At 46.6% G+C, this 24,790-nt stretch overlaps 1 protein-coding gene across 6 annotated transcripts in view; it reads left to right on the top strand.

Moving 5' to 3' along the window:
* Positions 1–24,790, top strand: part of ANKRD31 (ankyrin repeat domain 31) — a 201,547-nt gene that overhangs the window by 38,193 nt on the left and 138,564 nt on the right. For 4 of the 6 annotated variants that reach the window (XM_051838689.2, XM_051838690.2, XM_051838691.2 and 1 more), the window contains exons 1-3: positions 8,248–8,608; positions 14,957–15,030; positions 21,138–21,247. In XM_051838689.2, coding sequence (XP_051694649.2) covers positions 8,505–8,608; positions 14,957–15,030; positions 21,138–21,247 — 288 coding nt within the window. In that variant the 5' untranslated portion in view covers positions 8,248–8,504. Of the gene's footprint in view, positions 1–8,247; positions 8,609–14,956; positions 15,031–21,137; positions 21,248–24,790 lie in introns of those variants that run through there. The other 2 variants (XM_051838687.2, XM_051838688.2) reach the window with 2 other exon arrangements.

Genomic DNA, 24,790 nt, shown 5'->3' with positions numbered 1-24,790 from the left:
AGGCTAATCCTCCGCCTGTAGCACCGGCACACTGGGTTCTAGTCCTGGTCGGGGCGCCAGATTCTGTCCTGGTAACTCCTCTTCCAGTCCAGCTCTCTGCTGTGGCCCGGAAGGGCAGTGGAGGATGGCCCAAGTGCTTGGGCCCTGCACCGGCATGGGAGACCAAGAAGAAGCACCTGGCTCCTGGATTTGGATCAGCGCCGTGCGCTGGCTGCAGCGCAGCGGCCGCAGTGGCCATCGTGGGGTGAACCAACGGAAAAAGGAAGACTTTTCTCTCTGTTTCTCTTTCACTGTCCACTTTGCCTGTCAAAAAAAAAAAAAAAAAAAAAAAAAAAGAAAAATAATAATAAAACAAGGAGATCCTCGCCATGATACCTTATTGTCAAACTTTCAAAAGTAAAATATAAAGAGAATATCCTAAAATTTGCAAGAGAGAAATGCCAGGTCATTGTCAAAGGAACTCCCATCATATTGACAGCAGATCTCTCAACAGAAACCCTACAGGACAGTAGAGAATGGAGATATAGCTCAAGTTCTAAAAGAAAAAAACTACCAACTTGGAATACCTTACTCAGAGAAGCTTTCATTCATAAATGGAGGTGAAATAAAGACCTTTCAAGACAAGAAAAAAGTTGAAAAATTTGTCACCACCTAGCCAGTCTTACAAATGATACTTAAGGGTGTACTACACAGAAACAGAGGAGGGCAATCAGCATCATGAAAGAATGTGAAGCCAAAAAACCCTCTAGTAAAGGAACAAAGGAGACTCAAAACCAACAATAGGAATATTTATGGAAAAATAGGCAGGACCAAGTCATTCTCTGTCAATGGTAATAACCTTGAATGTAAATGGACTGAGTTCCCTAATTAAAAGTTACAGCCTGACTGAATGGATTAAAACAAAAACAAAAACAAGACCCAAATATATCCTGCCTACAAGAAACATACTTCACCAACAAAGATTCCCACAGATTTAAAGTGAAGGGATGGAAAAGGATATTCTATGCTAATGGAAATCAAAAACCAACAGGAATAGCTAGTCTGAAATCAGAAAAAATAGACTTTAAGGCAAAAACTGTTAAGAGGCAAAGAAGGGGGATGGCACTGTGGTGTAACAGGTAAAGCCACTGCCTGCAGTGCTGGCATCCCATATGGGTGCTGGTTTGAGTCCAGCTGCTCTACTTCTGATCCAGCTCTCTGCTATGGCCTAGGAAGGCAGTGGAAGATGCCCAAGTCCTTAGGCCCCTGCACCCATGTGGGAAAAGCAGAAGCTCCTGGCTTCAGATCGGCGCAGCTCCAGCTGTTGTAGCCATCTGAGCAGTGAACCAACAGATGGAAGACCTCTCTCTCTACCTCTGCCTCTCTCTGTCTTTCAAATAAATAAATAAATCTTAAAAAAAGACAAAAAAGTTCATTATGTAATGATTAAGGGATCAATTCAACAAGATGTGACTATAGTAAATGTATATCCAGTGCTAGAGCACCTAGTTTTTTTTTGTTGTTGTTGTTGTTTTTAGGATTTATTTTATTTATTTGAAAGAGTTACAGAGAGGGGTAGAGCCAGAGAGAGAGAGAAGTCTTCCATTCGCTGATTTACTTCCCAAAGGACTGCAATGGCCAGAGCTGAGCTGATCTGAAGCCAGGAGCCAGGAGCTTCTTCTGGGTCTCCCCATGTGGGTTCAGAGGCCCAAGGACTTAGGCTATCCTCCCCTGCTTTCCTAGGCCATAGCAGAGAGCTGGATCAGAAGTGGAGCAGCCGGGACTCGAATTGGCACCCACATGGGATACTGGCACTTCAGGCCCTGGCTTTAACTAGTGCGCCAGAGCACCTAGGGTTTTTTTTTTTTTTTTTGACAGGCAGAGTGGATAGTGAGAGAGAGAGACAGAAAGAAAGGTCTTCCTTTTTGCCGTTGGTTCACTCTCCAATGGCCACCATGGCTGGTGTGCTGCAGCCGGCGCATCGCACTGATCCGAAGCCAGGAGCCAAGTGTTTCTCCTGGTCTCCCATGTGGGTGCAGGGCCCAAGGACTTGGGCCATCCTCCACTGCACTCCCGGGCCACAGCAGAGAGCTGGCCTGGAAGAGGGGCAACCGGGAGAGAATCTGGCACCCCGACCAGGACTAGAACCTGATGTGCCAGTGCCGCAATGCGGAGGATTAGCCTATTAAGCTGCGGCGCCAGCCTCAGAGCACCTAGTTTTATAAAACATGACAATGAATCTAACGGGAGACTTAAGCTCTAATACAATAATCCTGAGAGACTTCAAAACTCCACTCTCAACAGACAGATCATACCAGACAAAAAACAAACAACAGAACTAAAAAAGGGAGAAGACTCAAATTAATAAAGTCAGAGATAAAAAAAAGAAAAGATGTTACAACTGATACCACAGAAATACAGAGAATCATCAGGAATTATTATAGACATACGAGTAAATTGGAAAATCTAGAAGAAATGGATAGATTTCTGGACACATATAATTTACCAAAATGGAGGAGGCAGCATGGTGGTGCAGCAGGTAAAGCCGCTGCCTGCAGTGCTGGCATCCCATATGGGTGCTGGTTCAAGTCCTGGTTGCTCCACTTCCGATCCACCTCTCTGCTATGGCCTGAGAGAGCAGTAGAAGATGGCCCAAGGCTTTGGGCCCCTGCACCTGTGTGGGAGACTCCGAAGAAGCTCCTGGCTCCTGGCTTCAGATTGGCCCAGCTCCGGCCATTGTGGCCATCTGGGGAGTGAACCAGCAGAGGGAAGGCCCTCTCCCTCTCCCTCTCCCTCTCTCCCCCTTTCAAATAAATAAATAAGTCTTTTATAAAATTAGCAAAATTGAAGCACAAAGACATAGATCAACAACCAAGGCTGAGATTCAATCAATAATAAAAAACCTTCCAACAAAGAAAAACCCAGGACTGGAAGGCTTCACTGCTGAATTGTATGAAACTTTATGGGAAAAACGAATCCCAATTCTTTTCAAGCTATTCAAAAACATTTGAAATGGAGAGACCCTTTCCAAACTCATTCTATGAGACCAGCATTACCTTAATTCCAAAACAAAAGATACACCAAAAAGCGAACTATAGACCAATATACCTGATGTACATACAAAGTGAACTATAGAGCAATATATCTGATGAACATAGATGCAAAAATCCTCGACAAAACACTAGCACATCAAATCCAACAACATGTCAAAAGGATTATTCACCCAGACTAAGTCGAATTTATCACAGCTATGCAGCGATGATTCAATATATGCAAATCAATAGACACGATACATATTGTCAACAAAATGAAGGATAAAAGCCATATGATTATCTCAGTACATGCATAGAAAGCATTGTAAAATACAACATCCTTTCATGATAAAAACCTTAAAAAAATTGGGTATAGGAGGAATATAGCTCAACACAGTAAACGCAATATGAGAAACCCACGGCCAGCAAGATATGGAATGGAGAGAAGCTGGAAGCATTTCCACTAAGATCCAGAACCAGACAAGGGTGCCCACTCTTACCACTTTTAATATAGTTCTGGAAGTTTTAGTAAGAGCTGTTAGGCAAGAAAAAGAAATGACAGGGATACAAATTGGAAGGGAAGAAATAAAATTATCCCTGTTTTCAGACATGATTCTTTAAATACGGGACCCAAAAGATTCCACTAAGAGATTATTAGAACTGCTAAGAGAATTTGACAAAGTTCTAAGATATAAAATCAACACATAAATACCAATAGCATTCTCATATACCAACAATGTTCTGGCTGAGAAATAACTTATAAGATTAGTACCATTCACAATAGACAAAAAAATTTAAATACCTTGGGATAAATTTAACCAAGGGTGTGAAAGAACTCTACAATGAAAGTTATAAAACATTAATGAAGTAGAAGACACAAGGCCAGAACCGTGGCTCACTTGGCTAATCCTCTGCCTGTGGCGCCAGCACCCCGGGGTTCTAGTCCCGGTTGGGGCGCCGGTTCTGTCCCGGTTGCTCCTCTTCCAGTCCAGCTCTCTGCTGTGGTCTGGGAAGGCAGTGGAGGATGGCCCAAGTGCTTGGGTCCCTGCACCGCATGGGAGACCAGGAGGAAGCACCTGGCTCCTGGCTTTGGAGTGGCGCAGCGCGCCAGCCACAGCAGCCATTTGGGGGGTGAACCAATGGAAGGAATGTGGGGAGCAGCTCGGACTGGACTGAGTTACTGGAATTAAGACTTATTCTATGCATCTGCTCTCCCACAATATGGCGCTGGGAGAGGAGAAAACAGCTTCTACGCAGCTGCCTCTTGTCAACCTGAGTGATGACCTCCAGGAGCTGAACCTGCTCCTGATTGGAGGAGAGCAGCGTATTCGGGCGTGTGGGCAGCCGAGTTGGGATTGGCAGAGGAGGACTATAAAGGAGGAGAGAGACGGCATGCACTAGGAACATCTAAGGGGAACATCTATCTGAAGGAACACCTGTGCAGCCCCCGAGAGAGCCGGCCGGTGGTGTGCCGCTCCCCTGCGGAAGTGGGGAAAGTGGCCAGGGGGAACCGCCCTTCCACGGAGGTGGAAGGGACAGTAGCCAACCCGGGAAGAACCAGCAGCAAACCCGGGGAGGGCCGAGCAGACAAAAGAATAGCGCAGGGTCCTGTGTCGTTCCTCCACGAAGAGGGGGAGCGACAAGGAAGACCTTTCTCTCTGTCTCTCTCTCTCACTGTCTAACTTTGCCTGTAAAAATAAATAAATAAATAAATAAATAAATAAATAAAGAAGACACCAAAAAAAAAGAAAAATGAAAAAATCTTACATGCCCATGGATTAGAAGAATTAATATCACCAAAATGCCCATACTACCCAGAAACAATTTACATATTCAATGCGATCCCTGTGAAAATTCAAGGATATTCTTCACAGAACTAGAAAAAAAATTCCTATGGAGACACCAAAGACCCTGAAAAACCAAAGCAATCTTAATAAAAACAAAGCTGGAGGCATGACAATACCAGATTTCAAGGTATACTCTAGGGCGGTTATAATTGAAACATCCTGGCACTGGTATAAAAGTAGATGTGCTGACCAATGGAACAGAATAGTAACCACAGAAACTAACTCATGCATCTGTGACCAACCAATCTTTGACAAATGAGCTACAATCCACTTTCCAGAGAAAGGATAGTCTCTTCAACAAATGGTGTTGGGGAAATTGGATTACTACATGCAATTGTTTGAAATAAGACTCCTACCTTATATCCAATAGAAAAATCAACTCACAATAGATCAAGATTTAACGTTAAGATGTGAACATGAAACAACTACAGGAAAACATAGGGGAAATGGTGCAAGACATTGGTTTAGGCAAAAGCTTCCTTGGTAAGACCCCAGGAGCACAGGCCATAAAGGCAAACATAGACAAATGGGATCACATCAAACTTAAGACACTTCTGCACTACACAGGAAACAATTAGAGGCAACCCACAGAATGGAAGAAATAATTGCAAACTATGCAACTGATAAAATATTAATATCCAGAATATTTAAGGAGTCAACAACAAAACAAACAACTCAATTAAGAATTGGGCAAGAGGTTAGCATGTGGCATAGCAGGTTAAGCCACAGGTTTTAGTTCCAACTGCTCCACTTCCAATCTAGCTCCCTCTAAGGTGCCTAAGAAAGCAGCAGAAGATGGCCCGAGTGCTTGGGTCCTGTCACCCATGTGGGAGACCTGGAAGAAACTCTTGGTTCCTGGCTTTTGCCTGGCCTAGCCCTGGCTGTTGTTTGCTATTTGGGGAGTGAACCAGTGGATGGAAGATCTCTCTCCCTTTCTCTCTGTAACTTTCAAATAGAGAGAGAGAGAAAATAAAAAGAAATAGGCAGTGGGAAAAGGAAGTGAATAGGCACTTTCAAAGGAGGAAGTACAATGGTTGACAGACAAGAAGAAATGCCCAGCAACATTAGCCATCAGGGAAATGCAAATAAAGACCACAATGAAGTACCAGTTTAGAATGACTACTACCCAAAACTTAAAAATAACAAATGCTGGCTAGGTTGTAGAGAAAAAGGTGGGAATGCAAATTGGTGCAACCACTATGGAAAACAGTATAGAGAGTCCTCAGAAAACTAAAGTTATATCTACCAAAAGATTCAGCTGCCCCTTCCTGGGAATATATCCAAAGGAAATACATCAAGCATATGAAAGTTACCTTTACTCCCTTATGTTTAGCATTTCAATTCACAATAGCAAAGATATGGAATCAACCTAGATGTCTATAAACTTATGATTGGATAATGGAATACTACTCAGCTGTAAAAAAGAAGGAAATCCTGATATTTTAATTAGATTGATGGAGCTGGAGATTTATGCTAATAATTCAGACACAAGAAAATGTTTTATTTTTAGAAGTTAGTACATAGAGGGTATAAAAATTGTGTATATGTTATATCCTTTGACATACAGCTATAAATATTGCTCCATTACCACATAAATGAAAATATATTGTTCTTTCTCCACATTATAATCATTGGCATGAATCCCTCACTTCGTGATATGTTTTCAAAAAAAATAGCATTTATGTGTATATATCCAGTCTCCACACTTAAATGTGACACTGGAAAAATGTTAAAAATATGATTTTAAAACAAATAAAAATTACAAAAAGTAGTGTTTTAAATAATAGTGTTTAAATAGTGTTTTAAATAATGGCTTAGGTATGAACAAATTATACTAACAATAGTAATGGCAAAATCACTCCTTGTAGTGAGAAGGGCAGTGAATTAGGGTCAGAAAAACATTCATTTGTTTAGCTGGTGAAACTTAACAGGCGTGCCGTGTGTTGGAGGCTCCAGTTGTCCCCTCACCTGGCAGGTGGAGTTCACCCGGCTTTATTTTGAACTGGTTTGAATGAAAAGCTTTCACACACACTGAGACATACCTAACATAACGTTCTCGCTACTTCCTCGAGAAAAGATTATGGCTAGGCTAGGGAAAAATGAAAAGCACCACTCCTGTCTTTATGGAGTTGATGAGGGAGAAATACAAAGTGCACCAGCCAGAGCAGCTGATGGTCGAAATGTCACCAGAGAAAAAGCTGAGGGCCCTTGTCTTCGCGCAGGGAAGAATTCAGGCGTGAGACAGAGAGCAGTGGAAAGCAAAGTGGCAAAGTTTATTAGGGTGGGGACATCCGCAGGAACCGATGGGCACCTCTCCAGACAGAACCTGAGACAGTGCCCAGTTCACATTTCGGCTGGGTTTTTAAGGGGATGGGTCTTGCCTTCCCGCCTTTTCTCTCCCCCTCTCCTCCAGATCAAGGACCTGTTGGGTGTCAGAGGAAGCCTGGCTGGCTTCTCTCTAGGGTGCCCGCCTTAGAGGAAGGCTGTCTATCAGGGCAGGGAGAAGGGTCTGGGCGGGACCTGGGAGGTTATGGGGTGACGTTGAAAAGCGGATGCTGGACTGTGTGGATGTCAATTCCCTTAGGCCCTTCCCACACACGCAGGCTAATTTCTGCCTTCCTACCTAACACACCCATGTCTAATAAACACCTGCTGTGCCCGCAGCTGGGGGACAGCCATGAGGGGAGCGGGTGGCAGCGCCAGCGCAGGGGCGCACTTTGGCCGGAGACCCCTCACCCTCGGCCGCCGGCCGGTGCACCCGCGTCCCGCAAGCCCGCGCAGTCAGCCGGAGGCACGGCCCGGTCTCCACGCCGCGCGGTCCGCCGGAGGCCCGGGTCTCCACGCCGCGCAGTCAGCCGGAGGCCCGGGTCTCCACGCCGCGCAGTCAGCCGGAGGCCCCCGGGTCTCCACGCCGCGCGGTCAGCCGGAGGCCCGGGTCTGCACGCCGCGCGGTCCGCCGGAGGCCCGGTTTCCACGCCGCGCGGTCAGCCGGAGGCCCGGGTCTCCACGCCGCCCGGTCCGGAGGCCCGGGTCTGCACGCCGCGCGGTCAGCCGGAGGCCCGGGTCTGCACGCCGCGCGGTCAGCCGGAGGCCCGGGTCTCCACGCCGCGCGGTCAGCCGGAGGCCCGGTCTCCACGCCGCGCGGTCCGCCGGAGGCCCGGTTTCCACGCCGCGCGGTCAGCCGGAGGCCCGGGTCTCCACGCCGCCCGGTCCGGAGGCCCGGGTCTCCACGCCGCGCGGTCAGCCGGAGGCCCGGGTCTCCACGCCGCGCGGTCAGCCGGAGGCCCGGGTCTCCACGCCGCGCGGTCAGCCGGAGGCCCGGGTCTGCACGCCGCGCGGTCAGCCGGAGGCCCGGTCTCCACGCCGCCCGGTCCGGAGGCCCGGGTCTGCACGCCGCGCGGTCCGCAAGCCCCGGCCGCCGAGGGGCGCGCAGCGGCCGCTTCCGGCAGGCCCGGGAGGCGGGGTCCGGGCGCACGCGGCGCGGCTCCGGCTGTGGCGACGCTCGCGAGGCCGGGGCGGCCCTGGAGACGTGGGTCTTCCCGCGCGCCGGCTGTTACCGCTGTTGGTGACGCGCGGTGTCCCCCGGCCTCAAGGCGTCCGTGTTTGCGGGGAAGGAGCGCAGCCGACCCCGGAGCGTGAGGCGACGATGGAGGCGGGCGCGCGGGCCCTGGGCTGGGACGGCGACGAGACCGTGGTGGAGGGGTCGGTCACGGACAGCGAGCCTGAGGAGGAGGCGCTGCCCTGGAGAAGGTGACCCCGGCCGCCGCGTGGCCGTGCGCGCGGAGCACCCTCGCGGGCGGGCCGCGGGGCCGGGTCGAGGGGCGCCCGCCCTGCCCTGCGTGCTCTGCGGAGCAGCGTGGGTGCAGAGCCGGGAGCTGCTCCCGCACTTTCTCTCAGGAAAGAACGTGTGCGGGGAGTCGGTTCCCGCCAGCCGGGCGCGCGCGCCTCGTGGGAACCGGGAAGGCGGCGCTTTCTGCCCTGCGCGGCGACCCGACGGAGGGGCCGCGGGCGCGGGGCTGGGGGCGCGGGGCGGGCGGCGGGCGTCTCCGGGCTGCACTCGCTGCCCCGCCAGGTCCCGTGAGACGCTTCTGGGAGAGCCCCAGGATCGGATTTTCGTCCACACTGGCGAGCCCCACGCTAGCGCGGTCGCGTTTTACCGTGCTGGTGCCACCGCGGCGGTTTGGGATCAAAGTGCTCTCCGCCCGCGGTGGTGCGTGGGGGGATCCGTGGGGGAATCGGGCGAACCTTCAAGTCAGTTTGGCGGGAGACGGCCGCTGGTGGGATGCGGGGGCGAGGCGAGGACAGCAGTGAAGGGTGACACGGGTTTCCGTTTCTTTCCTGTGGGTGGGAGGTGGCCGACGCCCCTGTGGGTGTGCAGACACATGGACTCTCAGGGTGAGGTCCAGACGGGTCCATTACCCCGAAGTCCCTGAGCAGCCCCTTTGCAATCAAGCCCCCGTCTCCCTCCGTTTGAATCACTGTTCTCTCGTGGGGAGGCATAACTTTTTCCCCTGTTTTCAAAATCTTTTCTCGTTTTTGATTCTCCACAGTTAATGATGTGTCTGGGCGTGATGTTTCTGTTTTTCCTGTTTGGGTTTTTGTTGAGCTTCTCAAATCTGTAAATTCATATCTTTCAGTCAAATTTAGGGCTTTTTGTGTCATGAGTTCTTCCAAACAATTTTTTTTTCTGCACCGATTTTTCTCCTTTCCTTCTGATTTTTCGATGGCATGAAAATTAGACTTTGGGACATTGTGTCTCAGATCTCCAACTCTCTGATCGTTACAAAATATGTTGACTACAATTCTTTAGATTGTGTAATATCTACTTTTTTTTAAATTTAATTTAATTAATTTATTTATTTATTTTTTTGACAGGCAGAGTGGACAGTGAGAGAGAGAGACAGAGAGAAAGGTCTTCCTTTGCCGTTGGTTCACCCTCTAATGGCCGCTGCGGCCGGCGCACCGCGCTGATCCAAAGGCAGGAGCCAGGTGCTTCTCCTGGTCTCCCATGGGGTGCAGGACCCAAGCACCTGGGCCATCCTCCACTGCACTCCCGGGCCACAGCAGAGAGCTGGCCTGGAAGAGGAGCAACCGGGACAGAATCCGGCGCCCCAACCGGGACTAGAACCCGGTGTGCCGGCGGCGCTAGGCGGAGGATTAGCCTAGTGAGCCGCGGCGCCGGCCTCTACTTTTTTTTTAAAGATTTTTTAAAAAAATTTTATTTGAAAGGCAGAGTTAGAGAGACAGAGACAGACAGGTCGTCCATCCACTGACTGACTCCCCGTTGCTGGACCTGGTCATTGATGGGCCAGGCCAAAGCCAGGAGCTTCTTCTGAGTCTCCTACATGGATGCGAAGTCCCAAGAACTTGGGCCATCTGCTGCTTTCCCAGGAGCGTTACCATGAGCTGAATCAGAAGTGAAGCAGCCAAGACTTGAACCAGTGCCCATATGGGATGCCAGCATTGCAGGCAGTGGCTTTTTACCCACTATGCCACTTTGCCAGCCCCCAGAGTATATAATATCTAATGCTGTATCTTCAGGTTCACTTAATCTCTTCTTTGTCATCTCCATTCAGTTTTTGAGCCCATTTGGTGTTTTTTTCCCCCCAATTTCAGATACAATCATTTTTTTTTTCTTCTAAAATTTACAGGTGGTTTCTTTTGTATTTCTGATGTCTCTGAGAGCTTCTATTTTTAAAAAAAGAATTAATTAATTAATTAATTTGAGGCAGAGTTATAGACAGAGAGAGGAAGAGACAGAAAGATCTTCCATCCACTGGTTCACTCCCTAAATGGCTGCAACGGCTGGAGCTGGGTCGATCTGAAGCCAGGAGCTTCTTCCAGGTCTTCCATGTAAGTGCAGGGGCCCAAGCACTTGGGCCATCTTCCACTGCTTTCATAGGCCATTAGCAGAGAGTTGGATCAGAAGAGAATCATCTGGAACATGAACTGGCACCCATACGGGATGCTGGTGTCAAAGGCAGAGGCTTAACCTACTACGTCTCCAATCTCTCAATTTTTTAAAAGATTTTTACTTACGTGTTTGAAAGGATGAGTGGCACACAGAGAAAAAAATCTTCCATCTGCTTATTCACTCCCCAAATGGATTCAACAGTTGGGGTTGGACCAGGTTGAAGCCAGGAGCTTCAAAAATGAGTTAAAAATGGCCTTTTTAGCTAGCACTGTTGCACGGTGGGTTAAAGCCCTGGCCTGAAGCACTGGCATCCCATATGGGTGCCGGTTCTAGTCCCGGCTGCTCTACTTCCTATTCAGCTCTCTGCTGTGGCCTGGGAAAGCAGTAGAAGATGACCCAAATTCTTGGGCCCCTGCACCCACATGAGAGACCTGGAGGAAACTCCTGGCTCCTGGATTCGGATCGCTGCAGCTCCGCCCATTGCAGCCATTTGGGGAGTGAACCAGCAGATGGAAGACCTCTCTTTGTTTCTACCTCTCTCTGTAAGTCTGTCTTTCAAATAAATAAAATAAATCTTTTTAAAAAAATGGCCTTTTAAAAAATTTCATTTTCCTGAAATTGGTAAAGAGAAAGACAGGTATTGGTCTAAACTTTCCTAGGCAGACAATCTGAGTTACTTGCTGAGTAATGTGGCTTAAATAAGGATGATTATAATTAGTGAGTAAAAGTTTTTAATAATATTTGTTTACAGTAATAAATTAAGGAAGCATGATCAATTAGAATATCATCCTTTTATATGCTTCAAGTGAAATAATGAATGGATCTATACAGTGGTCACGAATAGCCACTAACATCACAGAAGGAGCAGCCATACTCTGTTGTCCTGTTGTTAGTATACATTTGCCCACAAAAGTAAACTAATTAGATCAGACCTCTAAATCTGCCAGTTCACAGCGAATGTATAGGACAGAGGTACTTGTTAAGTGGCATGCAATCAGTAATCTGAAATGTGAGACAATTGTAAGAAAAACAGCTCTGTCTCTTCAACAGATGGTGAGGGAGTGAAAAGGAGGAGCTGTTTATATGTTATAACAGAGACTTCAGGGGCAGGTGTTTGGTGTAGCAGTTAAGGTGCCGCTTTGGACTCCTGCGCTGCACATCAGAGTGCTTGATTCGAGTCCTGGCCTCACCTCTGATTCCTGCCTCCTCTTCTGATGTGCTCCCTGGGAGACGGCAGATGATTGCTGTAGTGGTTGTGTCCCTGCAACCCATGTGAGAAATTCGGATTGAGTTCTGGTCTCCTGTCTTCAACCTGGTCCAGCCTCAGCTGTTACAGGGATTTAGGGAGTGAACCAGTAAATGGAACTCTCTTTCTCTCTCTGTCTTTCAAACACACGAAATATTCTTAATAGACATAGCAACCACATGTAATATGTGCACCTTGGCACTTTGGATCCTAAATGGAACAGAACAAAGAGTGATAATTAGGGAAATGTGACTACTGTATATTGGTTTTCTATTACTGTGTAACAACTTACTCTAAAACTCAATGCTTTAAAACAGTTAAGTTTCTGTGGTTAGGAATCCAGGTGTGATCTAACTGGGTCATCTGGCTCAAGGTATTTCACAAGACTGAATTTATGGTGTCGACTGAGGCTGCATTCATCTCAAGACTTCACTGGGAAGGATCTGCTCCCACGTGGATGTTGTAGGATCCAGTTCTTCGCTGCTCTTGGACTGAGTTTTTGGTTCTTCTCTGGCTGTAGACTGAGGCCCTGTCAGAATTTCTCTCCATGTAGGCCTTTCCCTAGGGCAGTTTGTAGCACACAAGCTGGCTTCCATCACAGGAAAGAAGTGGGAGAATAAGAGAAGGAAAAAGATGGAAGCCAGTGTCTTTTTGTAATCAACATCAGAAATAACACACCAGTTTAGCTACTCCATTTGTTCATTAGAGGACTCCCTGGACCCAGCTTGTATTCACGGGAGGAGCACATGAAAAGCTGTTAGTTGCATTCTTGGATTCTAGAAAGGTTATTGAAGCATTTTTTATTGCTGGAAAATATAACAAAATTTACCATTTTGGCCATTTTCAAATGTACAGTTCTGTGGTGTTAAGCTCATTCATATTTTTCTGCAACCACCACCACTGGCTAGCTCCAGAACCTTTCATCATCCCAATCTGACACCCGCCACCATTAAACAGTAACTTCTCACACCGCTGCCCCCACCCATGGAAACCTCCATTCTGCTTTCCACCTCTGGAGTTCAGCTTCTCTGCGTGCTTCATATAAGTGTAATCTGCAGTATTTGTCCTTTTGTGTCTGGCTTATCAGATAGCATCGTGTCTTCAAGTTTCATCCATACCACAGCATGTATCAGTATTTCCTTCCCTCTTAAGACAGAACAATATTCCAAAAAAAAAAAAAGAACAATATTCCATTGTGAATATGTACCGTATTTTATTTATATTTTCATTCATTGATGAACATTTGGTTTATTTCCGCCTTTTGGCTGTTCTGAATAATGCTTCTGTGAACGTGGACATAAAAAGGTCTATTTGGTTTCCTACTTTCAGTTCCTTTGTGCATTTGTACAGAAATGGAATTGCTGCTATACCTTTCAAATAAATAAATAAAATCTTTAAAAAAAAAAACAAACCAATACTCTTTTCTTTGTTCTTTGTCCCTCATCAAATCTGGAGGGTCTTGAGGGCAAGAATTGTGCATCTTCTCTCTATCCCCTTGGTGTTGCTGTGTTGCCACACATGTAGTAAGAGGCAAATCCCAAAATGAATTTGTTACTCTATATTATGAAGTATACTCAGATTTATTTTATGTTTTTGAATTTTTATGTATTTACTTTAGTTATTTGAAAGGCAAAGAAAGAGAAAGAGAACAACAGAGAAAGAGAGCTGCTATGCCCTGGTTCACTCCCCAAATGCTTGCAACACCTGGGCCTGGGACAGGCTGAAGCTGCGAGCTGGGAACTCAGTCCAGGTCCCCACATACTTGAGCTGTTTCCTGTTGCCTCTCAGGGTGTGTGTTAGCAGTAAGCTGGTTTAGGGAGTGGAGCCAGGACTTGAACTCAAGCCTTCTGATACAGGATGCCAGCATCCCCAGTCTTAATCTCTCTATGCTAAACACCACCCCCTTATACTCAGATTTAACCTTGGGATTTTTTTAAAGATTTATTTATTTCTGGTACTTTGCCTTTCAAAAAAACAGAGAATGAGAGACCAAGAGAGAGAGTTATCTTTTGTCCATTAGTTCACTCCCCAAATTACCTCAACAGCAGCTGAAGCCAGGAGTCTGGAACTCCAACTGGGTTTTCCACGTGGGTGGCAGGGACCCAAGTAGTGGGCCGTCACCATCTGCTTTCCCCCGTGCATGAGCAGGACGCTGGCTCAGACGCAGAGCAGCCGGCACATGAGCAGGCCCTCTGATAGAGGCTGCTGCAGTTGTAAGATCCAGCTTAGCCTGTTGAGCCACAATGCAACCCCTAACCTGGGGTTTTTAATCCCAGAATCTTTGTGGTATAGAGAAATGTGAAGGAAAGACTATCAGCACTGGCTCCTCAAATAATCTCCTCACTGTATCTCTGTTCAAAAGTGATCGACACTTGTCCCTTACCCTTAAATGCCAAAAAAATCATAATATTTGTAAAAATGAATATAGCCATATGACTATTTTTTATCTTGGGTAAATTTTAAATTAATATATATTTAAAAATAATATTTTGAAACAAATATTAATAGTGGTGTAACTAAAATTTTTGGCAAATTTAGATATAATTAAAAAAATGTTATTCTAGGAGTAGGTGTGTGGCTTAGCAGTTAAAAAATTTGTTGCGCCTGTGTCCCACATTGGCTCAATGCCCTTGTGTGTGATGCTTGCTCCTGCCGCTGGCTGCAGGAGCTAATGCAGATCTTGGGAGCAGGAGGTGATGACTCAAGCTGTTGGGCCCCTGCTACCCTTATGAGAGACTTGGATTGAGTTCCTGGCTCCAGGGATCAGCGGGCTGTTGCGAGCGTTTGGAGAGTGAGCCAACCAGTAGATGGGAGCTCTCCGTCTCTTTCTCTATTTATCTCTCTGCATATCAAATCAAATACAGTCAATAGAATGTTAATCTTTATGTTTAGGAAACATAATAAAAAAACCTTTGCTTTTTCTTTTTGTATTTGAAAGGTTGCTCTTCGATGAAGACACATCTCTTAGAGCTGAGTCCAGTTTCCACCAGTGTATAAGAACAGTATATGAAGGTAAGGATGATTCTTTTCACTATGTAGTCCCTTTAACTTCCCAGGTGCCATGGTTTGAATATGTGTCTTCTATGAATGGTGTTAAGAGGGTGGAGGCTTAATACAGCTGGGTGCTTGGAGATGGGGCCTTTGGGGAGTGATTACATTAGGTCATTGGGTTGGAGTCCCCATGATTGAAACCTAGTGGTTTTATAGGGGTGGGAGAGACCACACACACACACACAGACACAGACACAGACAGCCGTGAGTGCTCCCTGACTCCTGCCATTTCATGCTCTGCGCCACCTTAGCATTCTACCAGCAAGAAGGCCATTGCCAGACGAGGCCTCTACACCCTAACCCCAGACCCTTGAGGCAAAATAAACCTTGTTTCTTTATAAGGTTAGCCTGTTTCAGGTATTTTATTGCAGCAGTGGAAAGCTGCCTAATATTTTAAGTACAAGGGATCTTCAAAAAGTACATGGAAAATAGACTTCTAATATTTTTTGCAACAGAACACATGTCTTTTAATTCTATTGTTTATGAACTTTTTTTAAGTGCTCTTACATTTTCATTAAACTAACTTCTGTTATATTTAGTCTAACTTTACAGAGTTAGTTCCCTTTTTTGTTGTTGTTGTTGTTAAGATTTATTTACTGGGGCTGGCGCTGTGGCTCAGCAGGTTAAAGCCCTGGCCTGAAGCACTGGCATCCCATATGGTCCCTGGTTCTAGTCCTGGCTGCTCCTCTTCTGATCCAGCTCTCTGCTATGGCCTGGGAAAGCAGCAGCAGATGGCTGAAGTCCTTGGGCCCCCGCACCCATGTGGGAGACCCGAAAGAAGCTCCTGGCTCCTGACTTCAGATCAGCACAGCTCTGGCTGTTGTGGCCATCTGGGGAGTGAACCAGCAGATGGAAAACCTCTCTCTCTTTACCTCTCTGTAACTCTGTCTTTCAAATAAATAAAATAAATATCAAAAAAATTATTTATTTACTTGAAAGGTACAGCTACAGAGAGGCAGAGGCAGAGAAAGAGAGAGAAAAATCTTCATTCAACTGGTTCACTCCTAGATGGCCACAATGGCCAGAGCTGAGCCAATCCGAAGCCAAGAGTAGGAGCTTCTTCCAGGTCTCCTACATGGGTCAGAGACCCAAGGACTTAGGCTGTCTTATACTGCTTTCCCAGACCATAGCAGAGAGCTGGATCAGAAGTAGAGTGTCTGGGACTCGAACTGGAGCCCATATGAGATGTTGGCACTGCAGGTGGTGGCTTTACCTGCTATGCCACAGCACTGGCCCCTAGGCATCTTTTTTTTAAAAATACTTATTTAGTTATTTGAGAGGCAGAGTTACAGAGAGGGAGAGGCAGAAGGAGAGGTCTTCCACTTGCTGGTTCACTTGGCAAATGTCCGCAGCTGCTGGAGCTGGGCTGATCTGAAGCCTGGAGCCAGGAGCTTCCTCCAGGCCTTCCACGTGGGTGCAGGAGCTCAAGCACTTGGGCCGTCTTCCATTGCTTTCCCAGGCCATTAGCAGGGAGGTGGATTGGAAGCGGAGCAGCTGGGACTCAAACCCACACCCATATGGGATGCCAGTGCCGAAGGCAGAGGCTTAACCTGCTGCGCCACAGCACCAGCCCTTTTAGGCAACTTTAGCAGACTCTGAGGTTTATTCAGGTCTGTTACAATAAGGACAACAGTGGGGCTTGTAGCTTCCAAAACATGTTTAGGACTCCTAGAAAGGGCTCCAGAGGTGCTGAAGTAGCATGCAGGTGGCTCTCTTCCCTGCCAAGTCTCCAGCTTAACCTGGAGCCTGTCTGTTTATAAAGGTTAATAATAGTTTTTAATAATCAGTCATTATTTCAGGATAAAACTAAGCATTTTTTAAAACTTACTTATTTTAAGGCAGATATAGAGAGAGACAGAAAGAGATATTTCCAATCACTCCCTACATGCCTGCATCAGCTGAGATTGGACCAAGCTGAAGCCTGGAGTCAGGAATTTGATCTCGGTCTCCCACATAGTGCTTGAGCTATGCTGCCTCCCGGAGGTGCACATTGTCAGAAGCTGGAATTGGGAGTGGAGCCAGGACTTGAGCCTAGGCACCCTTACATGTGGCATCCCATGCAGCATCCTAACTGCCACGCCAAGCACCCTCCCCCATACAGCTGTCTGTGAAAGTGTCTTTGAGTGGCTGGTGCTGTGGTGTAGTAGGCTATGCCTCTGCCTGTGGTGCTGGCGTCCCATGTGGGTGCCGGTTCGAGTCCCGGCTGCTCTACTTCCCATCCAGCTCCCTGCTGTGGTCTGGGAAAGCAGTAGAAGATGGCCCAAGTCCTTGGGCCCATGCACCCATGTGGGAGACCAGGAAGAAGTTCCTGGCTCCTGGCTTTAGTTGAGGCCATTTGGGGAGTGAACCAGGGGATGGCAGATCTCTCTCTGTGTCTCTCCCTCTGTCTGTCAGTAACTCTGCTTCTCAAATAATAAAATAAATAGATCTTTTTTAAAAAGTGTCTTTGTCCTACCAATTCTCTGTCCTTCCTGAGTCCCCTTCCAGACGGTCATTCACAGAGATGAATTCTGCAGCAGTGGTTTAAGTGTAAGCTTGGCTATTTCCTTTCATGCTTCTTCCCGGGAGCTTTATTCCCACTTTGGAAGATATCTGTAAATAGATGTTAAATAGAAGGAAAGTGGCCCAGGAGTGCAGTGGAGGATGACCCACGTGCTTGGGCCCTGCAGCCTCATGGGAGACCCGGAGGAAGCACCTGGCTTCTGGCTTCAGATCAGCACTGTGTACCGGCAGTAGCGGCCATTTGGAGGGTGAACCAATGGAAGGAAGACCTTTCTCTCTGTCTCTCTCTCTCACTGTCTAACTCTGCCTGTCCAAAAAAAAAAAAAAAAAAAAAAAAATGTTCTAAATATACACAAAGGTCTTCCAACTTTTGTGTATTATTTTGTAGGCCACAAAGTACTCTCACTGTATATCATCTCATCTGATACCCCAAATGAAAGCTATAGTTTGTTGTGGATTGATTTTTCCTACTTGTCATTGGAAGGGGAAACATGTGCTATTTGTCTACAAAGTGCCTTCTTAGGATATATAAAGTAGGAAGAAAAAGTTAGAGGTCTGTTTCAACATTCCAGCCAGACTTTTTTCTTTCTTTTCCAAATATATAGACTTTTTTTTAAAGATTTATTTTATTTATTTGAAAGACAGAGTTACAGAGAGAGGTAGAGAGAGAGAGAGAGACAGGGGTCTTCCATCCGCTGGTTCACTCCCCAAATGGCTGCAATGGCCGGATCTGTGCCGATCTGAAGCCAGGAGCCAGGAGCTTCTTCTGGGTCTCTCACGTGGTTGCAGGGGCCCAAGGATTTGGGCCATCTTTTACTGCTATCCCAGACCATAGCAGAGAGCTGGATTGGAAGAGGAGCAGCGGAGACTAGAACCGGCACCCATATGGGATGCCAGCGCTTCAGGCCAGGGCTTTAATCTTCTGCGCCACAGCGCCGGCCCCAAATGGATAGACTTTTATTATGTTTTCTGACTACTAAAAGTATAAAAGGCTGGATGGGCTTTGGCCCTGCTGTTAAGTTGCCACTTGGAATACTCACTTCCCACACCAGAGTGCCTGGTTTGTCTCCTACCTATTCTGCTTCTGATACAACCATCCTGGGAGACAGCAGGAGATGGAGCAAGTACTTTGTCCCTGCCACATTTGGGAGACCCAGACTGTGTTCTGGGCTCCTGGCTTTCACCTGGCCCAGTCCTGGCTTTTGTGGGCATTTGAAGCATGAACCAGTGGTTGAAAGATCTTTCTTTGTCTTTTGGTCTCTGTCTCTCTGCTTTTCAAATATAAAGGTGTGTAATGTAGAAAGTGAAAGATCTCATCCCTTGCCCTTCCTTGTAATTCCACTCTCAGTAATGGTTAGTACTTAGTTTTTGTATAGCTGTTTAGACTTTAATGCCAGTTTTCATAGTTATCAAGCTATGTATGTCTCTCCTCTTCTCTGTGTCTACCACAACATTTTACTCGCCTGTTAACTTTTTATTTTTCATTTAAATAAGAATTTTATTTAGACAAGATGCTTTTTTTGAAGCAAAAACTGTAGTGGACCAGTGCTGTGGCATAGTAGGCTAAGCTTCTGCCTGCTGCACCAGCATCCCATATGGGCATCTGTCTGTGTTCTGATTGCTTCTCTTCCAATCCAACTCTCTGCTTATGGTCTGGGAAAGCAGTGGAGGATGGCCCAAGTGCCCTTGCACCCACGTGGGAGAACCAGAAGAAGCTCCTGGCCCCTGATCAGCTCAGTCTGGTCACTGAAGCCATTTGGGGAGTGAATGAGCAGATGGAAGACTTTTCTTTCTGGCTCTCCCTCTCTCTGTCTGTGATTCTACCTCTCAAATAAACAAACAAGACTTTAAAAAAAACTGTGTAGCATTTTTTAGAGAATAATTTACCCCATGTGAAGGCAGTTTGCTTTACATGTAACAGCTATATACAAAAATTTTTGAAATTGTCTTTGATTTTACAGTAAGGAAAAATCATTAAAATTCTCCAGGTAAACGAGGTGTGCAAGGATGTTTATATTGTTTAGTTAACATGGTGAGGGCAAAATAACTTACTGAGACAGAGATAAGAGCTGAGTGAGCATGCCACTAGTGGCCATGAAATTTGCACAGAACCTGTTTTATTCCATCTTATCTCCACTTGAAGTCAACCAAAATGTATCTGTCATTGGCCGTTTAGCTACAAAACAGGCGATATATATGCCAGTTACTTTACACATAGTAAAGGAACAGGCCAAAGGAAAATCTAAGAACACAGAAAACTCTCCCGCAGCAGTCAGAATGTGGTAGAAGCAAATTCTTTTTCTCATCGAGAATGTACTTAGGTATTGTTGGTCTGTAGGAGCAGGTACTTTTTCAAGTAGACACTTCCTGTCTGCTACTGGAACGCAGTTGCATCTTCATCCTCCACTGCACTGTGTAGGTGTGTGTGTTTCACTGATCACCTATCAGTCTGGAATCTTTCTTTTTTTTTATTTATTTTTATTTTTTATTTTTTTGACAGGCAGAGTGGATAGTGAGAGAGAGACAGAGAGAAAGGTCTTCCTTTGCCGTTGGTTCACCCTCCAATGGCCGCCGCGGCCGGCACGCTGCGGCCGGCACACCGCGCTGATCCAATGGCAGGAGCCAGGAGCCAGGTGCTTTTCCTGGTCTCCCATGGGGTGCAGGGCCCAAGCACCTGGGCCATCCTCCACTGCAATCCCAGGCCACAGCAGAGAGCTGGCCTGGAAGAGGGGCAACCGGGACAGAATCTGGCGCCCCAACCGGGACTAGAACCCGGTGTGCCAGCGCCGCTAGGTGGAAGATTAGCCTGTTTAGCCTCAGCGCCGGCCCATCCTGCACCTTTCAATGGTACAGTGGAGACCTCAGTCTCCATTCCTACCCTGGGCCATTTGTAAGCCATGGCAGGTGCCACTGTCTCCTCAGCTGCCAGTGTAGAAAGGAGATTCCAGATTCACATTGAAGGAGCTTATGTAAACCATTTATTTATTTATAAAAGATTTATTTATTTGAAAGTCAGAGTTAGAGGGAGAGACAGAGGCAAAGAGGTCTCCCATCTGTTGCTTCTCTCCCCAGGTAGCTGCAGTGGTTGGGACTGGGCCAGGACAAAGCCAGGGATGAGGAGCTTCTTCCAGGTCTCCCCTGTGGATGGCAGGGACCCAAGCACTTGGGCCATCTTCCACTGCTTTTCCCAGGCCATTAGCTGGGAGCTGGATCAGAAGTGGAACAACTGGGACATGAACCCACACCAGTATGGGTTGCTGGCATTGCAGGTGGCGGCTTTACCTGCTGTGCCACATCGCTGGCCCCAATGTTAACCTTTTAAGTTGCTGCATACTATTCAATGGCATAATTGTACTTTACACAATGAATTAATAATATTTATATGAATATTACTGTGAATAGCCTAATACTTGCATTTTGTTTACTTTTCTGATTATTTTCTTAGAATAAATATCTAAAAGTAGGTTTGCTATTATGGTGTGTATTCATGTTTGTGAAATCCTTGGGATGTGGAAGCCTAGCTTTTAAGACCGTTGCAGATGACTTATGATCACATCTCCTTTTAGGCCTGCCTTCTCCTGAGATTCCACTTAGGTTCAAACTCTGCAAGGATCCACAAAAACAAGTGAATAAGAATACGATGATGCCTGTTCCTAGTGAGGGCACAGTCTCACAGGTATGCAGCATGTTGATTGAATATAGTTATTAAAAACTGGAAGTGTCTCTCAAAGTGGCAGATTACTAATTGTCTTTGATATTTTGCTCCTTTCTGTTTGCTTACTCCACACAGTCATCCTATTTCTTTGTTGCAATTTGGTGAAAGTCTTTCATCTGTTGGGCAGTAAGGGGGAATTTAATTTAAGGTATTTTCTTTTGTCCCCTTGCAGGCCTTTTGTGGTTTTCTTTTTCTGGTAGAGAGAGAGATGTGAAAGGAAAAGAGGTTAAAATGGGAATACAGTAACTCAACTTAAGTGTGTGAAGATACTGATCTGTGTGGTATGTGAGCTATGGACCACTGAAAAGGTCCTCCTGCTCTCTCTGTGTACACACATAGTGTAAGAGTTCTCACTTATTTGTTTCTTTTTGGGAGCACCATGGGGAAAACTTGGATTGATTAGGTTACTCCCTTGCCATAAATAAGTTAGCTAACCAGAGAGGCCTGCAGAATTTTAGAGAATGGAAGGGACAAATAGATGGATAGATAGATAGAAGAAAGGGATAGATAGATTTACTTATTTAGATGTATATATTTATTTGAAAAAGAGAGAAATCTTCCATCCATTGTTTCACTTTCCAAATGGCCATAACAGCTAAGACTGGGCCAAGCTGAGGCCAGGAGTCTGGACCTCCGTCTGGGTCTCTCATCTGGGTGGAGGGACTCAAATACTTGAACCATCCTCTGCTGCCTTCCCAGGTACATTAGCAGGGAGCTAGATTGGAAGTAGAGCAGCTGGGACATGAACCAGCATCCATATGGTTCTCCCTTTCTCTTTGTAGCTCTGAGTTTCAAATAAATAAATCAAATTTTTTTATAAAGTAAGTTGGAGAGAATTTTTTTATAACATAAGTTGAAGAGTTCAAGAAAGGGAAATTAATAACTCCAAGCTTAATTTTATGAGCGTATAATGGAAGAAGGAGGAGGGTTGGTAAGGCTAGAACTCATGGAAAGATTGTGTATCTGTGCACAAAATGATCTTTTTAAGCCCCAGTGGGCAAGTAACATTTTCTCCTACGACTGTCTCTCTGAGACATAAATTGTTGGGACACATAAATGCAAGATGATTTTTCAAAACACAGGGAATCCAGCTGGCGCCGCAGCTCACTAGGCTAATCCTCCACCTAGCGGCGCCGGCACACCGGGTTCTAGTCCCGGTCGGGGCGCCGGATTCTGTCCCGGTTGCCCCTCTTCCAGGCCAGCTCTCTGCTGTGGCCAGGGAGTGCAGTGGAGGATGGCCCAGGTGCTTGGGCCCTGCACCCCATGGGAGACCAGGATAAGCACCTGGCTCCTGCCATCGGATCAGCGCGGTACGCCGGCCGCGGCGGCCATTGGAGGGTGAACCAACGGCAAAGGAAGACCTTTCTCTCTGTCTCTCTCTCTCTCTGCCTGTCAAAAAAAAAAAAAAAAAAAAAAATCAAACACACACACACATACACACACACACGCACACACACAGGGAATCCCCTGACTCTATTGAGCTGATCAGGAATGCCATGAGTATCTGTTGGGGAAATAGAGTTAATCAGCTCCCTCTCCGTGATGGCACCCAGCAGGCCTGCATACTGGTCAGTTTGCAGGTCAGTGGGCCCAGAAACTGAGAGTTCTGCTGTGTAACTCCTCAGCTGCCTGCCACTGCTGTCTGTCAAACATGTGAGAAATGGAGGACAGGACTGGGCATGGATCTTTTTGCTGTAGCTCCTTTGCTGCCACGAGAGTGGAAGTGTTGCCTGGGTATTCTCACCCACCCCCATGAGAATAAAGATACGTGAATTCCCAAAAGGCTCTAAAGTTGTTCTGAATCTGAACCTGTCCTTTCCAGAGCCGAGCTCCACATCCCACAATATCCTTTTCCTGACTCTTAAGTTCATTTCTTCTGATTCAGTTCTTCGGATCCTAGAACTACTGTCTTTGTCCAGAAGTTGAAGTGGCTTAGGAATGTTTCTGGGAATGAGTGGGATGAAAGCAGGTCTTTGGAACCTGATTCGGCTACCATAAAGACAAATTTTTAGAAGATTTTATTTATTTATTTGAGAGGTAGAGTTACAGACAGTGAGAGGAAGAGACAGTGGCTCTGCAATGGCTGGAGCTGGGCCGATCAGAAGCCAGGAGCCAAGAGCTCCTTCCGGGTCTCCAAGCACTTGGGCCCTCTTCTGCTTTCTCAGGCCATGGCAGAGAGCTGAATCCTAAGAGGAACAGCTGGGGCACAAACCTGCACCCATATGGGATGCCTGTGCTGCAGGCGGAGGATTGACCTACTGTGCCACATCGCCAGCCCCAAGCCATTTTTTTTTTAAAGATATATTTTGTTTGTTTGCAAGGCAGAGTTCTAGAGGGAGGGAAGGAGAGCAGGAGAAAGGGAGAAAAAGAGTGAGAGATATCTTCTATCCACTGGTTTGCTCCCCAGATGAGCTAGGCCAAAGGCAGGAGCAGGAACTCATCTAAGACTCCCACGTGGGTGGCAGAGACCCAGGTGCTTGGGTCATCTTCTTTTGCTTTCTCAGGCTCATTCGTATTGGAAGTGGAACAGCTGGGACTCAGACTGGTCCTCATATGGGATGCCAGTGTTTCAGGTGGCAGCTTAACCCACTGCACCCCAACACTGGACCCAGACAGTTCTTACTCAGTAGTTAAACCGGTGTGTTTAGGTTGTATTTAAAGGCTAGTGAGTGGAATTTCAGAATGTAAGCATTTAAGAATACAGAAATAATGTACAAATGGCACTGTATGTCCAGGTAAAGCCCTCTAAAATGCAATCACATGGAAATATTAAAGAGAATCTACATAGGTAAACAAATTTGGGTACTTCAGTCTGAGAGAAGACACATTATAAGCAAGTGTTGTCAGCAGTTCTTCAAGGTCCATAAGACACTTGGGGATCTCGTGCTCTACTCTGTAGGTTGTGGAAATGTCTGCTGGATCGTGGAGAGCCAGGCTTGGCGACTCAGCCCAGTAATCTGTGACTCAGTTGAAGAAAATGGCCTCGGGGAGTAGAAGGTTGCTTTTCTGTGAGGATATATGTGTATACGTAGATTTGCTGCTTTTGCAGACCCTGCACATTAACACATTTATGTTAACCTCTCTTTCACCTTTCATTCCACACCTTCAACAAATAAAACACCAAGAAAACCCTACAGTTTAATGGTCTGGCCAAAGTACAGAGGTGGAGTCGTAGGAGGGAAATAGCAGAAAGAGAGGCTGGCACTGTGGCACAGTAGGCTAAGCCTCTGCCAGTGGCACTGGCATCCCATATGGATGCTGGTCCAAGTCTTGGCAGCTCCTCTTCTATCCAGCTCTCTGGGAAAGCAGTGGAAGATGGCCCAAGTGCTTGGGCCCCTACATCTGCAAGGGAGACTCAGAAGAAGCTCCTGGCTTCAGATCAGCCCAGCTCTGGCCGTTGGCAGTCGTTTGGGAAGTGAACCAGGGGATGGAAGACCTCTTTCTCCCCTTCTCTATTGTACCTCTGCCTCACAAATAAATATTAAATAGCAAAAGATAGCAATT

The sequence above is a fragment of the Oryctolagus cuniculus genome, chromosome 14 (genome assembly GCF_964237555.1).
Source record: "Oryctolagus cuniculus chromosome 14, mOryCun1.1, whole genome shotgun sequence".
In the NCBI taxonomy this organism is placed as follows: domain Eukaryota; kingdom Metazoa; phylum Chordata; class Mammalia; order Lagomorpha; family Leporidae; genus Oryctolagus; species Oryctolagus cuniculus.
The sequence above is the reverse complement of the archived record's forward strand: the minus strand, read 5'-3'. Positions and strand labels throughout refer to the sequence as shown.